General features: G+C 45.4%; 1 protein-coding gene across 1 annotated transcript in view; it reads left to right on the top strand.

The window, feature by feature from the left end:
* ARHGAP35 (Rho GTPase activating protein 35) overlaps positions 1-13298 on the top strand; it is an 84169-nt gene that overhangs the window by 15986 nt on the left and 54885 nt on the right. The window contains exon 2 of the mRNA XM_006868243.1: positions 11829-11973. Coding sequence (XP_006868305.1) covers positions 11829-11973 — 145 coding nt within the window. The remainder of the gene's footprint in view (positions 1-11828; positions 11974-13298) is intronic.

The raw sequence follows: 13298 nt of genomic DNA, 5'->3' as shown, positions 1-13298 counted from the left end.
TGCTTGGTAAAGTGGAGGGTCATTGGAAAAGAGGAAACCCCTCAACAAAATGGATTGACACAGGGCTGCTACAATGGAATCAAACCTAACAGTGGTACAGGATGAGGATGGTACAGGGCCAGGCTGTCCTGTCCTGTAGTTCGTGGGGTCACTCCGAGTCAGAACCGTCTAGACGGCACAGCACCAGAGGACAAAGACGCACGGAGACACTACCACAGCAACTGGAACTTGGAGGAATTGTTTTGAGCTGGTGTCACCCGTTCCTCAGTTTATATTAAGCACAGGAGCTGCTGCTGAAGTGTATTCTTGGTTTTAAAAATAGATAGACTATCTCTAACTGTCTGCTTCAGCTTACAGCACACCTGTTCTTTAAAAAAAGAAAAAAGACAATAGGCAACCCAAATCTCAATTTCAAGGAACAGAGAATTGTTCTGCTGCTCGGCTGAGCCTCCACCATGTTATGGCACTGACAGCTCCTTTGTGTGGATTCAGGTTGTGTCAGCTCTAGCCAGGAATCACTTGTGTTTCTGAAGGGACTGACTGCTTGCGGTGTTTCCCCATGTGTGGAAGGAGACCAGCCGAGGAGAATGGATCCATTGCTGTAGGCCCTCTTAATCCCATGTGTGTTGAATCGGTCAGGTGGATCCTTTATACGTATCCCCTAGTCCACTGCCCAGTGAGCTTGAGAGTGCAACAAGATGGGCCCTGATGGGCCACAGACTTCCAGCTTCTATAGAGCAAAAATCCTAGGGCTCCACCCAATAGGACTCTGTGAGGGGGTGACCAAAGGTCCTTGGGGCTCATGAACCATTTGCGTCTAAAGGTTGGCTAATTGAATCCATGTAGCAGTACCATAGAAGAAAGGCCTGGCTGTCTGCTTCCATAAAGACTGCAACCAAGAAAACCCTGTGGGGCAGAGCTCTTCTACTCTAACCCATGGGGTCGCAGTGAATTGGGATTAAGTCAGTGGCAACAGCTTGGTTTTTGGGTTGAGGGGATGACAAGCCTTTCTTGTCTCATCATACAAGAGAATTGGGAATGGTAGAAATGACAAAAGTCCATCTATGTCCTGACCCATCCCTGTAATAAAGATGCTCTAAGACAAGGAGGGACTGGGTCATAATGCTGACTGCTAGCTGGAAGAGCCAGGGTCTAAATGTTGACACTTTCACAGTAGACTAGGCCAGTGGGGATAAATACATCGGCAGCTTTCCTCATAACTTCTAGGGCTGAATTCTTTTGTTTTCAATGTTTTGTTAGTATCCTTTGCTTTCAGTTACAGAGAGCATGCTGAAATCAAAGGTTAGGGGACTCCCCCCCCCCCCATTTTGATGCAATTGTAAAAAAAACAAAAATCCTCACCACTGGACCAATAAACAACATTCTTATCAATGGAGAAAAAATTAAAGTTGTCAAGGACTTCATTTTTCTTGGATCAACTATCAACACTCAAGGAAGCAGCAGTCAAGAAATCAAACGACGTATTGCATTAGGCAAATCTGCTGCACAAGACCTTTTTAAAGTGTTGAAGAGCAAAGATGTCAGCTTGAGGACTAAGGTGCACCTGACCCAAGCCATGGTATTTTCTATAACCTCATATGGATGCGAAAGCTGGACAGTGAATAAGGAAGACCGTAGAAGAATTGATGCTTTTGAATTTTGGTGTTGGAGGAGAATATTGAAAATGCCATGGGCTGCCAAAAGAACCAATAGATCTGTTTTGGAAGAAGTGCAGCCAGAGTGCTCCTTGGAGGCCAAGATGACCAAACTTCACCTCTCTTACTTAGGACATATTGTCAGGAGGGACCAGTTGCTGGAGAAAGATAACATGTTTGGTAAGGTGGAGGGTCAGAAAAAGAAGAAGACCCCCAACAAGATGGATTGGCAAATTGGCAGCATCAATGGGCTAAAGCGTGGCAACAATTGTGAGGTTGGCCCAGGATCAGGAAGTGTTTCGTTCTGCTGTGCATAAGGTTGCTATGGGTCAGTACTGACTCAGTTGGCACCTAACAACAACAACATGTCCCAAGTGTATTCTGGTAGCAGGCTAGGTAGAGTGAGGCCATTTTCTCAGACTCATGCAGTTACACAAGCCCCGCCAGGTGGTAGTATGTGTTACAACTGGGATAGCAGCTTCACAGGAAGCCTGAGTGGCTGAAAATGTTGGTGGGCACTATATGTCCCACAGGCCACAAAAGGGTTGAATTTGGGCTTGGATTTTCTTCCAGCCAGTAGGGGGATCATCTGTTAACCAAAAATGCAGTTTGGGCATGAGCAGTTAACTTCATTGAAAGGGTCTTTTTGAAGCTCTAATTCAAATATTAGAGAAATAATTGCCATTCAGAAAGATGCCTTGGTTAAGTAGACAGTGTTGGAAAATGCTTTCGAGGGAACATGTAAGGAGCTCTGGTGACACTCTGGCTTAGGCTTTGGGCTGCCAACCGAAAAGTCAGTGATTCAAACTCATCAGCTGCTGCGCAGTAGAATGATGAGGCTGGCTGCTTCCATAAAGGTTTACAGTTTTTCAGAAAGCCTTTATAGGGTTGCTGTGCGTTGAAATTGGTTCGATGGTATTGGGTACAGTAATTGTTGTTAAGTGCCGTTTGAGTTGGTTCTGACCCATAGCAACCCTGCATAGGGTCTCCAAGGAGCAGCTGGTGAGTTTGAACCACCAACCTTGTGGTTCAAACTGACTTTGCAGTCTAACTCATTAACCCACTGAGCCATACCAGGATGCCCCAGATATTGCTAAGAGCCACAACTCCCACTTGGCCCTGTCATAATTCCTGACCCACAGAATCCATAAATATAACAAAATGTCATTTTATGCCGCTAAGTTTACAGTTTTGTTTCTGCTTTTGTAAAACTCATACCAGTTACTGTTAGTTCAGGGTATGCTACTACTATACCAATTAACAAGCTGTGTGTGTGATCTTCTCATTCTACTTCTGTCAGTTGTACTATCTAGAGGGGGAATTGTCCCCATTCAGATTATGCTGTGCTAGATTCATATGACAGTCTGTTTATACTGTTCCCCTTTAAACCAGCCGACCAACCAGCTAGATAGAGGACCCAGCGGCCTGGACCCTGGTTTCTGTTTCCTGTTAGACATGTTCCCAAGCGTGTAAAAGGCTATGCTAGATAATACAATTTAATGACCGTATTTTGGACCCTAACATTTGGACATGAAATTTGACACTTAAAAGGATGTCTACGGGAACCGAGGAGCCCTGGGTGGCATAAACAGTTAAGCGTTCACCTGTTCACCGAAAGGTTGGAGGTTTGACCCATCCAGAGGAAAGGCCTGCTGATCTGCTTCTGACACACGCCAGCCTTTGACACCCTGTTGTTCTTACCTGCATACACGGGGCCGCCGTGGGTCTCAGTGGACTTGACAGCAAGCTCATGATGGGGCTCAGAAGGGAATATTTGAAATTGGCAAGTTAGGGTCACCAGGTGAGACATTCTTTATCCTGGCGGGCTGGCTGACCTCTTAACTGGGGCCGTGGAAGACTTGGCCTGTGTGCTTGTCACCCTCCTGGTCTTTTCTGTGTGGCTCTGTTGGTATTCACTCACGTGCTACCTAGACCAGCTTTGCTCACTGTGGCTTGAGAAACTCCTTTTTCAACAGTAAAAAAGTTGGAGGGTGATGAGACCTGCTGTGATCTAGTGATTGCAAAGTATGGACAGTATCTTTTGACCCTTGACTTCTTCATGTAATAAAGCAGCATGCATTGTTAGAGGAAGAAAATCCCTTGGCCCATATTTTCCCTCACATACTGTGCCCACACATAAATAACATGCTTGTTGCACAGAGGAAACTAGGAGCCAGGGGTTTGTGGCAAAACTACACATCATGTGTGTATTATTTGTGTAAAAATGGGCACCTTAGTCCCCTCAGTGTATTTGGGAATGTGCATAAAGGAAACGTTTTGGTCAACACTTGTCTTGAGTGCTTGCTGCCCCTTATGCTCTGGAACCTGTGCCCCTCTTTGTTGTTATGAAGTGCCATCAAATCCGTTCAGACTCCTAGTGTCTCTGTAAAAGATTTCCAAGGAGCAGCTGGTGAGTGTGAACCACCCACCTAGTGATTAGCAGTCCAGTGCTCCTGTTACCCCACACCAAGACTCCCTCGGAAGCTGGTAGAAAGGGTTTCTCTTGGCGTCCTCTTGTTATTTTACTGACACACTGGTCTTGTCCCTGCTACCAGGGACTTGGGAGCTGTGAAGTGGGAGCAACAGCAGGTAACAGAAGTAGCTTCCTCCTCTGATGCAGCTGGAAAGTCCCCCTAAATCACTGCTTTACCCCAGAGCAACACTGGCGTAAACTGTAGTAGGTTCTTTAGTTTGGTTGGATCAAGACCAATAATCAGGCATGTGTCTTTTTTCTTTTCATTTTGTAAGGAAACCATAAAGCACAGAGGTAAGCATCTATCCAATAGGACCAGGTGATTCAGATCGGCCCAGTCCTTAACCCAGAGTGGTTAAGAATACAGGCTCTGCAGCCAGACAGGCTTGGCTTAGATAAGTTACTGAGTTTTCCTCACACTCAGTCTCTTTATCTATGAGATGGGTTATGGTGGTGGCACTACAGAGGGCAGAACAGGGTCCTCAGATTCCAGCTCTTTCGTTCTAGGTGTGGACCTCTCAGAACCTCTGTTTTCTCCTCTGTAAGAAGAAGCTCATCACTCTGACCCTGGAGGGTGGCTGCGAGGTTTCAGAGCACAGGGTCTCCCTTAGGCCATCACCTGTCATCTCATTGGTTTTTGATTTGTTTTTACTTTCTATTGTGAATTGAGTGAAGGTTTATAGACAAGATCCTTAGTTTTATCTTCAACAAATCATACACTTTGTTTCATCTCAATGATGCAATCCCCTCCATCAACAGCAGTTGTCCCACTTCTAACCTGTGATTCCTGTTTCCATTTCATTCAACCACCTTTTTATCCCTTCGTAACTTTTCCTTCAGCTCAGTGTTGCCGTTTTGATTTTGAATGATTGACCAGTCCATGGTGATGAGCACACGTTGCTAGTGTTGTTGTCTCTCCCCCCCCCCCCCAATACACCTATCTACTGCTTGACTGAAAGTTAGGCCACAAGAATGAGTTGAAGGGTAGTTGAGAACCATAGTCTCAGGATAGTCTCAGGTTCCTTCAGTCTTTTTCTGACCAGCAAGCCTGGTTGGGGTTGGGGTTTTTTTGTTGTTGTTGTTTTTTTAATAATTTTGAGTTTTCTTCCACACATTCATTATTCTATCTGGGATTTTCTAATGCGATTCCTTTCACAGAAGTTTGTAGTGGTAACCAGGCACCAGCTAGTTCTTCTGGTCTCCGTGTTGTGGAGACTGATGTTCATATGTTCCATTGGTTTGTTGGACTAATTCATTCCGAGCCTCTTCTAGTCTCATCTATCCAACATCTTTCTTCTGCACATGGAGAGACCAATAGCTGCACCTTAGACTGGTGTTCATGAGCTTGTAAGAGCCCAGATGCTATTCACTAGAGTAGGATGTAGAACATTGTCTTTGTGGATTATGTTATACAGTTGACCATGGTGTCCCCTGAGCCTCTCTATTATAGATTTTACGTTTTTTTAGACCCAGTTCCAGCTCTGAACTTAGAGGGAAATATGCATCCATTGTTGTTTCCCAGACATAGGTGTTGGGGTGGTGTCACCTTTGCTGCTGAGAGTGCGCCCTGTGACTCCTGAAAGAATGACAGGAGTCCGCCCCCTGATGGGACATCTGGCTGGCCACTCTAGGGGATGGCATTTCCATCTGAAATGTGCCCAGGAACCCTTGTGATGCCGCCATCCAGTGTGGTGATTGCCTCAGCAAACCCTGAGAACCACTGGCTTCCTTATTAAGTGGGTTTGTGGTTTGTGATGCAGATTCCCTTCCCCTTTTGGCGCTGCCCTAGAGAGACCTTGGTAATCTTGAGGAGTGTGTTTTAATCTGAGCGAAAGACTGTCCATGCTGTTGAACGGATGTGTGATGCTGTTGCAAAAGACTTGTCTCTCTGTTTTCTCATTTGTAAACTGGAAGGGTTGAGCTTGATCTGGGAGTCTTTTGAGAAGCTGCTATTTTTGGCGTTAGCTGCTCTCGACTTGATTTCAAGTCCTAGTGACCCCTGTGACAGAGCAGATGTGCCCATTGCGTTCTCTAGGCTGTGGTCTTTATGGAAGCAAGCCCCCAGGTCTTCCTTTCTCAGAGCTCCTGCTGCTGCTGCTGCTGCTGCTCGCCATCAAATCAGTTCTGATTCATAGCGACCCTGCGTTAGGGTTTCTGAGGCTGAAACTCTTTCTCTTGTGCAGCAGCTGGTGGATTCAAACTGCTGACCTTGCAGCTTAGCAGCCTAGTCTGCCACAGAGCCACTGGGTGGGTTCAAACCTCCATTCTCTGGGTTAGCAGTGAGCGCTTAACCCTTGTGTCACCAGGACTATGTTCTTGGTGTCTTTGACGCGAAAGGGGTGAGAGCACTTGTCTCATGTTGCCTCCATCTAATAGCCCAGAGTGCCCTTGATGGGGTGGCAGTTTGCATCCTCGGCTTCAGCTACCCAGCAAGCAGCCCTTCCTTTTTTAAAAAAACAATTTATCTTGTTTTTTTTTTTTAGAGAATATACACAGCAGAACCTACCAATTGGACAATTTCTACACATGCACTGTCAGTGACAGTGATGACATTCTCTGAGCTGGGCAGCCATTCTCACCGTCCTTTTTCAAGCTGTTCCTCCCCCACAACATAAACTCCCTGCCCCCTAAGGGTCCTGTCTCATCTGTCCAGTAGCTGCTGTCACTTTGGTCTCATAGAATTCTTTAAAAAAAAAAAAAAAGTACAATGCTCAGGGCTCTCTGTTTTAAAGAAGACTCCAGGGGTTATTTTTGGTTTAAGGCTTAAAGATGATCTCAGCAATAATTTCATCCAGCCTCCATGGCTCCAGAAAGTCTGGAATCCATGAGGATTTGAAATAATTCTATAGAATCTGTGATCACGACGTTCAGTAATGGTAGCTGGGCACTATCCAATTCTTCTGGTCTTGTGACAAAGGAGGCAGTTGGCCACACGTTGCATATCCTCCTCCTTTCTCTGTTGTTCTACCAGTTGTTGTGCCTTGGATGGCCACTTGCAAGCTTTTATGACTGCTCAGTGAAATTGGAGGTAGAACAGAAGCAATAAAAACCCTGCTGTTTGGTTTATCTTTTCACATTTCTCTTTTATGTTGACCAAAATTGCCTCTCTGTATCTTCATCTTATCTCTCCCTTGGAAATAATACAAAGTGAGCCTGCTCTGTTGCTGAGAGGAACCCTGTAACCCTCGACAGTGTGTTAGAGATTCCTGGTGCTTTATTTTATGTTCTTGATTACCTTTAGAAGCGTTCCAGGTTATCAGTGTAAACTTGTTGCTGTTGTTAAGTTCCATCAAGTTGATTCTGACTCATAGTGCTCCTGTATAGGGTTTCCAAGGAGCAGTTGATGGATTTGAACTGCCGACTTTTTGGTTAGCAGTTCAGTGCTTTTCTTGCATATCAGGACTCCTTGTTGTTGTTATGTGCTGTCAAGTCAGTTCTGACTCACAGTGACCCTGTTTAGGGTTTCCGAGGAGTGGCTGGTGGGTTTGAATTGCAGACCTTGTGGCTAACCGTCCAGGGTTTATCCTACAGTGCCACATCGGGACTCCCGTCATACGTTTATTCTTTCTGCCTAGCCCAAGAACTTTCAGGAGAAGGCAGTAAACTGGAGTGCCTAAAACCATAGGCTTTGCAGTCAGACCCGACTTGGGCAAGTTACTGAAGTTTTCTTGCTCTGTTTCTTCGCTTATAAGATAGGATTCCTTTAAAAAAAAAAAAGGAGTCCTAACTCCCAACACCCACAGAGTTGATGCCAAACTGGAGTGAGATTGTGCATATAAAGAGCTTAGCGGTCTGGTTGTTGTTGTTAAGTGTCATCGTGTTGATTCCAGCTCATAACAAGCCCTGTATAGATACGGTTTCCGAGGAGTGGTTGATGGTTCAAACCCATTTGGTCAGTGCCCTGTGCTTATCCTGTTGTATTACACCAGGATCCCTAAGTGTCTGGTACCTGCCACCTCTTCGTTGATGGAGGCTCAGCTTCCTAGCTACCTTAGGTGTCAGAGCATACTTCCGTCATTTTATTCTAAGAACAAACTTTGTTGCCTGATTGTTCGGGCTGTAGTCAGAAGGCTTTCTGTTGCTGTGGATTCTGACTTGTAGGGACTCTGGGTGACAGAGTACAGCTGCCCCATGCGGTGTGTTAAGCTGTACTCTCTGCAGAAGCAGATCACCAGGTCTTTCTACCAAACAGCTCCTGGGTGGGTTCGAATCACCGACCTTTCAGTTAGCAGTGGAGCACTTAACTGTTGCACCACACCAGGCTTTCTGGGGAGTAGAAACAGCATCCTTGCAGGATGCATCTTTCCTTTGAGTTCCTTTTTTAATTCCTTAACAACAGTTTGTTTGGAAACCTCAGTGTTATTCAAGAACAATGTTTTTATCTATGTTAGTTTTGACAGGCGAGTTCTGCTGGATTGGGATGATTAAAAAACTTGAAGGCTAGAAGACAGAGGAATGTCACTGAATTCAATATGGATGCTGTTGTTTGTTTTTTCGGAGTCTTCAGCTAAACCATATACCGTGTGGAATTTTTAAGGAGAGCATGGCCCAGCTTGCTGTAAACTCACACATAATCTGGTGTAATAATATATGTAACAATGGAAGCACTCAGTCCTTTTCTTTTCTTTAATACAAGCTCACATATATTGAACAACTACTGCATCCCTGACCATTGAGTCACATCCCATATATCATACCATTGTACCTTCCCAACCCCTTGTTTACAGAAGAGGATCCCAAGACTCAAGAGATGCTAAGTCACAAAACTTGGCAGTCAGGATTCCAATACAGGTCTGCCATGTTTCAAAGCTTAAAGGCTTTATACTTCATGCACGTAAAAGATGCTAAGGAAACAGTCCCCCTCCCCCCCCCCCAATCATTTGTACATTGGGTTTTTGGGTCTGGTTTTCATTATAATACAAGGTGGCTTCAAAAGTTCTTGGAAAAATGGAATGAAAAGATAATGGCATTTTCCCACAAACTTTTTGAGGCTCCCTCATGTACACACAACACCAGTTTCTATACCATGAGTTTCTGCGTGTATACTCAGTGACAGGGGAGTGCAGCCTTCTAATTGGACAACCATTGTCACTTTTTTGTAACCCCTAAATGATTCCACCACTGTTGATGTGTCTTCAGTGCGCTCCCTCACAGCCGTGGTAACCGCTTTGTTTTCTTTATATTTGCTGACTTCCTGTCAGTGACATTGTATGATATTTGTCCATTTTGTATCCTCAAGACCCCTCCATGTTGTGACATACATCAAGACTTCATTGCTCCTGATGGCTGAGTTATATGCCACTGCATGACTAGATCACATTTTGCTTATCTATCCCTCAGTTACTGGACACTTGGGTTGTTGGGGACAGTCTTTTTAATATTGTCATCAAGTCAGCCTCAATTCACGAGTGACCTTATGTGCAACAGAAGGAAGGGTGGCCCAGTCCTGTGCCATCCTCATGATGGTTGGTGTGATTAAGCCTTTGAATAGGTCATTTCCGATAAAGGTCCATCATAAAGCATTCATGTACTGTTCCTTCCTTCTTGAGGGAGAAGCCTGTAATCAGAGCCTATTTGCCTTTGGCAGTCTGTAAAGGGAGGCTGTCTGTCAGCAGCCACTTCCCCAAACCTGGTTGTAAGAGCGTTTACAGAAGAGGATCCCAAGACTAAAGAGATGCCCAGTGGGTTGAGACAGGCTTTGTTGCAAGCATTGTTTGTTCTTTGGGGCCCCAGGACCTGACTGAGTATATAACACGCTTTACTGAGTCAGTGAGCTTGTTGGGTAGGGATTGGGTCATCTTGGTCTCTGGTGTGTCCTTTGAGGTCCTGTCAGCTAGCAGCTTTGGCTGCTGTGGAAAGAGAAATAGGATTGTCCTTCTTGCATGTACATTTTATTCTCAGCTCTTCTTTTGTGGCCACTTGTTTACTCAGGAAGTCCTCAGAATCTCAGACCAAACAGGAAGTGAGCTGTTCCAATGTAATAGGGGTACCAAAAGGAATGAGGATGGGCAGGCTAGAGGAAGGGAAATAGTTGACTCCTGGGCCCGCGGCTCGGGAGCTGTCCTCTGCAGTGTATTTTATGGAGGCCCCCAGTACATATAGTTTACAAGTCGTGCACATTTCTGAGTGAGCCTGCCCCTTCTAAACTGGTCTCATCAACTTGGAAGTGAAACCAGACTGTCGAAGAAAGACCTATATTCACTTCCCGTGGTCCTTTTTTACTTTGCATTGTGATTCGGACGAAAGTTGACAGAGCAGATTCAGTTTCATTCAACAGTTTGTATGCATTGTGTTTCATGACATTGGTTGTAATTCCCTCAGTGTAACAGCGCCCTTCCCACTTCCTCCCTGGGTTTCTCGCTGCCATTCCTGCTTCTTTCCTGCCCTTTCTGCCTTCTGAGCTTTATTTTAGGCAATTGCTAGCTCTTCTTTTGCTCTGGGATGGCTGGTGGTTCTGAGGAGCACATTCTCACTTATGTTCACTTTATAGGCTTGTTGCTTGACTGAAAGGTGATTCCCAGGAGTGGGCTCCAGGTTTGAAGGGTGGCTAAGGACCACAGTCTTGGGGGTTCTACCAGTCTCTGTCAGAACAGTAAGTGTGGTCTGTTTTTATGATTCTGAATTTTGCTCTATATTTTCCCCCCACTCTGTCCAGGACCTTCTGTTAGGATCGAGACAAGAGCAGTCAGTTTGGTAGCCGGGCATCATCTAGTTCTTCTGGTTTCGAGGTCATGGATGCTCTGGTTTATGTGGTACATTAGCCCTTTGGACTATGGTTGTGTTGCTTTTTAGTAGATGTTTTAACAAAGAGCCAAAGTTCCAGATGTATGTTTGTGGCTATAAAGGACTGACCTTTGTCTAGAGCTATTTTTACCCCCTCGAATGAGCTTCAGAATAAAAGGATAGAATCACGCTGGGACAGAGTATCTTCAGATGAGAGAGGTTTAGGACAGTGGGCTTTGGATCCCAGCACTGCCACTTTACCTGTGTGTCATTTCCACATGTGAGACTTTCCCCGCCTTTGGTAAATGAGATGTTGTGAGGTTTTAGAGAAAGGACATTTGGGCTTGCTTGGCACACAGTAAGGGCTCAAGTCAGTGCTGTCCCTCCTGCTGGCACTTCTACACGAGAAAGGAGGCTGTGGGGAAGGAATAGGCCAAAGATGAATTTATTTATCCTGTTGGTTAGTCATTGGCTCTGCCCTGTCCTAATGTAGAAACCAGTGAGGATTCCCAGCAAGTTCACGTATGAAAGAGAATTTGCCTTTGAGGCTAACAGCCCTCTTTTCTGGAAAGAGAAAACCTTGCGTCTTCAATTCCATCTTTTTATCTTTGTTAAGATTTGAGCTGCCTCTGGAGGTAGAGTACCCATTATCCGCCCGGGATGTGTGGAAGACTTCCTGTTTACTCCAGTGTGTCTCTGATGAAGGCCCTGGATAGTCATCTCATTGTTCCTAAGTAAATATGGCCTGCTCCTATAAACACCTTTGTTCCCAGAAAGCAGTCTCACACCCAAGGTGTGACTGGGTGGCAACTGGCCAGCATTCCTGTGTGCCACTTGGAGGCGAGAGCATACAAAATGAATGCAATGAACGCGGCCATTTCCACCCGCCTGGAGGTTCCCTCCGGAAACCTTCCTGCTGTTCTTACATGTTTATGACTCACGTGGGTTTTGTGTTTTTTTTTCTCTTTCTTGGACAGAAACCAAAGCCCAAATCCCGACCATCCATCACTAAAGCAACTTGGGAGAGCAACTATTTTGGGGTCCCGCTGACAACGGTCGTGACTCCAGAGAAGCCGATCCCCATTTTCATTGAAAGATGCATTGAGTACATTGAAGCCACAGGTAAGAGTGTTCATCAGCAGAGCAGGTTAGAACGCGCCGTGTCCATGGGAGGCCTTGCAGTGCATTGAGCCATCTGGAGCTGCTGGAAGCTGCTCAGGTTTGACCAGAGATGCTTTCTGGGAAGGCTTGAGGCTCCTCCATTGCCATCAGCTCTCCAGGACAAGCGCGTGCCTACTGATCTCAGGTTCACAATTGTGGCTACTGGGGTCTCTTTTCTGGATTCTGTGATCCCAGTCATAGTGATCAATCGTCAGATCCTCTGTGTGCCCGCCAACGTTTAAGCTCTTTGAGGGCAAAGAAAGGGCTTTATTTATCCATGTGTCCTTAGTGTTACACTGAGCACAAAATGCATATAGGTTTAATCTAATGTATGAGTATTGTTGCCCTTGGCTGTTGACCAGGGGCCTGAGACTCCTGCCTTGATAGAAATTCATTTTTAGGGGTGGAGATGTAAAAACATCTAGGAATTTGTGTATCTTTTGGTCACACGTTTAAATTTCAGCTCCTCCATCAACTTGGTATTATCACAAAGGCAGACTCCGATTTCTCGCATAGCTCTTGGAATACCAAAATTGGATTTGCATTAAACCCATTCATTGTCTTCATTTAGTGCTTCCAGATTCCTGCCATTTGTTGTTCCTCTACTTTCCTCCTGGTGCTTAGAAAGCGTGAGAAGATGGTGGTACAGCAGCACGAGGTAACATGGCCACGTCAGCATTACTAGCGGGCCTCAAGGATATAGGCTTAAGCTACTATGAAACCAAGGGAGGAGCTACACTTCCCTCTGTGTCCTTTCTAATTCCAGGGTAATCTGTTAGGGACATTAAGTATTGCTTTGTGTGGACAGGCGCTCGGGTCTCTGTTTTTATTCACAGTCACAGCAGCATTTGTGGTTGAGTGGCAGGGTTAATACATACTTAGCTTGTGCCAACTGGGCTTCCAGGGGAAGCCCACTAAAGATGCTGTTGTTATGTCCAGGGTCTTCTCTGCAGCCCCCCAGAGTCGAAGCCCAGTAAGTGTAACCACCACTGCGCCACAGTTTTTTGTTGTCTCTGCTGCGCCGGAAGCCTTTCCTCGGTTTACGTTCCTTGCCTCCTGACATCTCTCTCATTGGCTGGGAAGAAACTGGTGGCAAAAGTCTTCCCTTCTACCCAACACTTCAGACCCATAGTCTATGCCCTTTCACTTGAAGGTGAAACTGTCTATTTCCTGAATTCAATTTTGAAATTATTCCCCATTCTTAGGAGGTTACAAAACTGTATACCTTGTATCAAATTGAAAAGTTACAAAAATTCCCAGATTCCACATTCTTTTTTTTTTTTTTT

This window comes from Chrysochloris asiatica, unplaced genomic scaffold, assembly GCF_000296735.1.
Source record: "Chrysochloris asiatica unplaced genomic scaffold, ChrAsi1.0 scaffold00116, whole genome shotgun sequence".
In the NCBI taxonomy this organism is placed as follows: Eukaryota; Metazoa; Chordata; class Mammalia; order Afrosoricida; family Chrysochloridae; genus Chrysochloris; species Chrysochloris asiatica.
The sequence above is the reverse complement of the archived record's forward strand: the minus strand, read 5'-3'. Positions and strand labels throughout refer to the sequence as shown.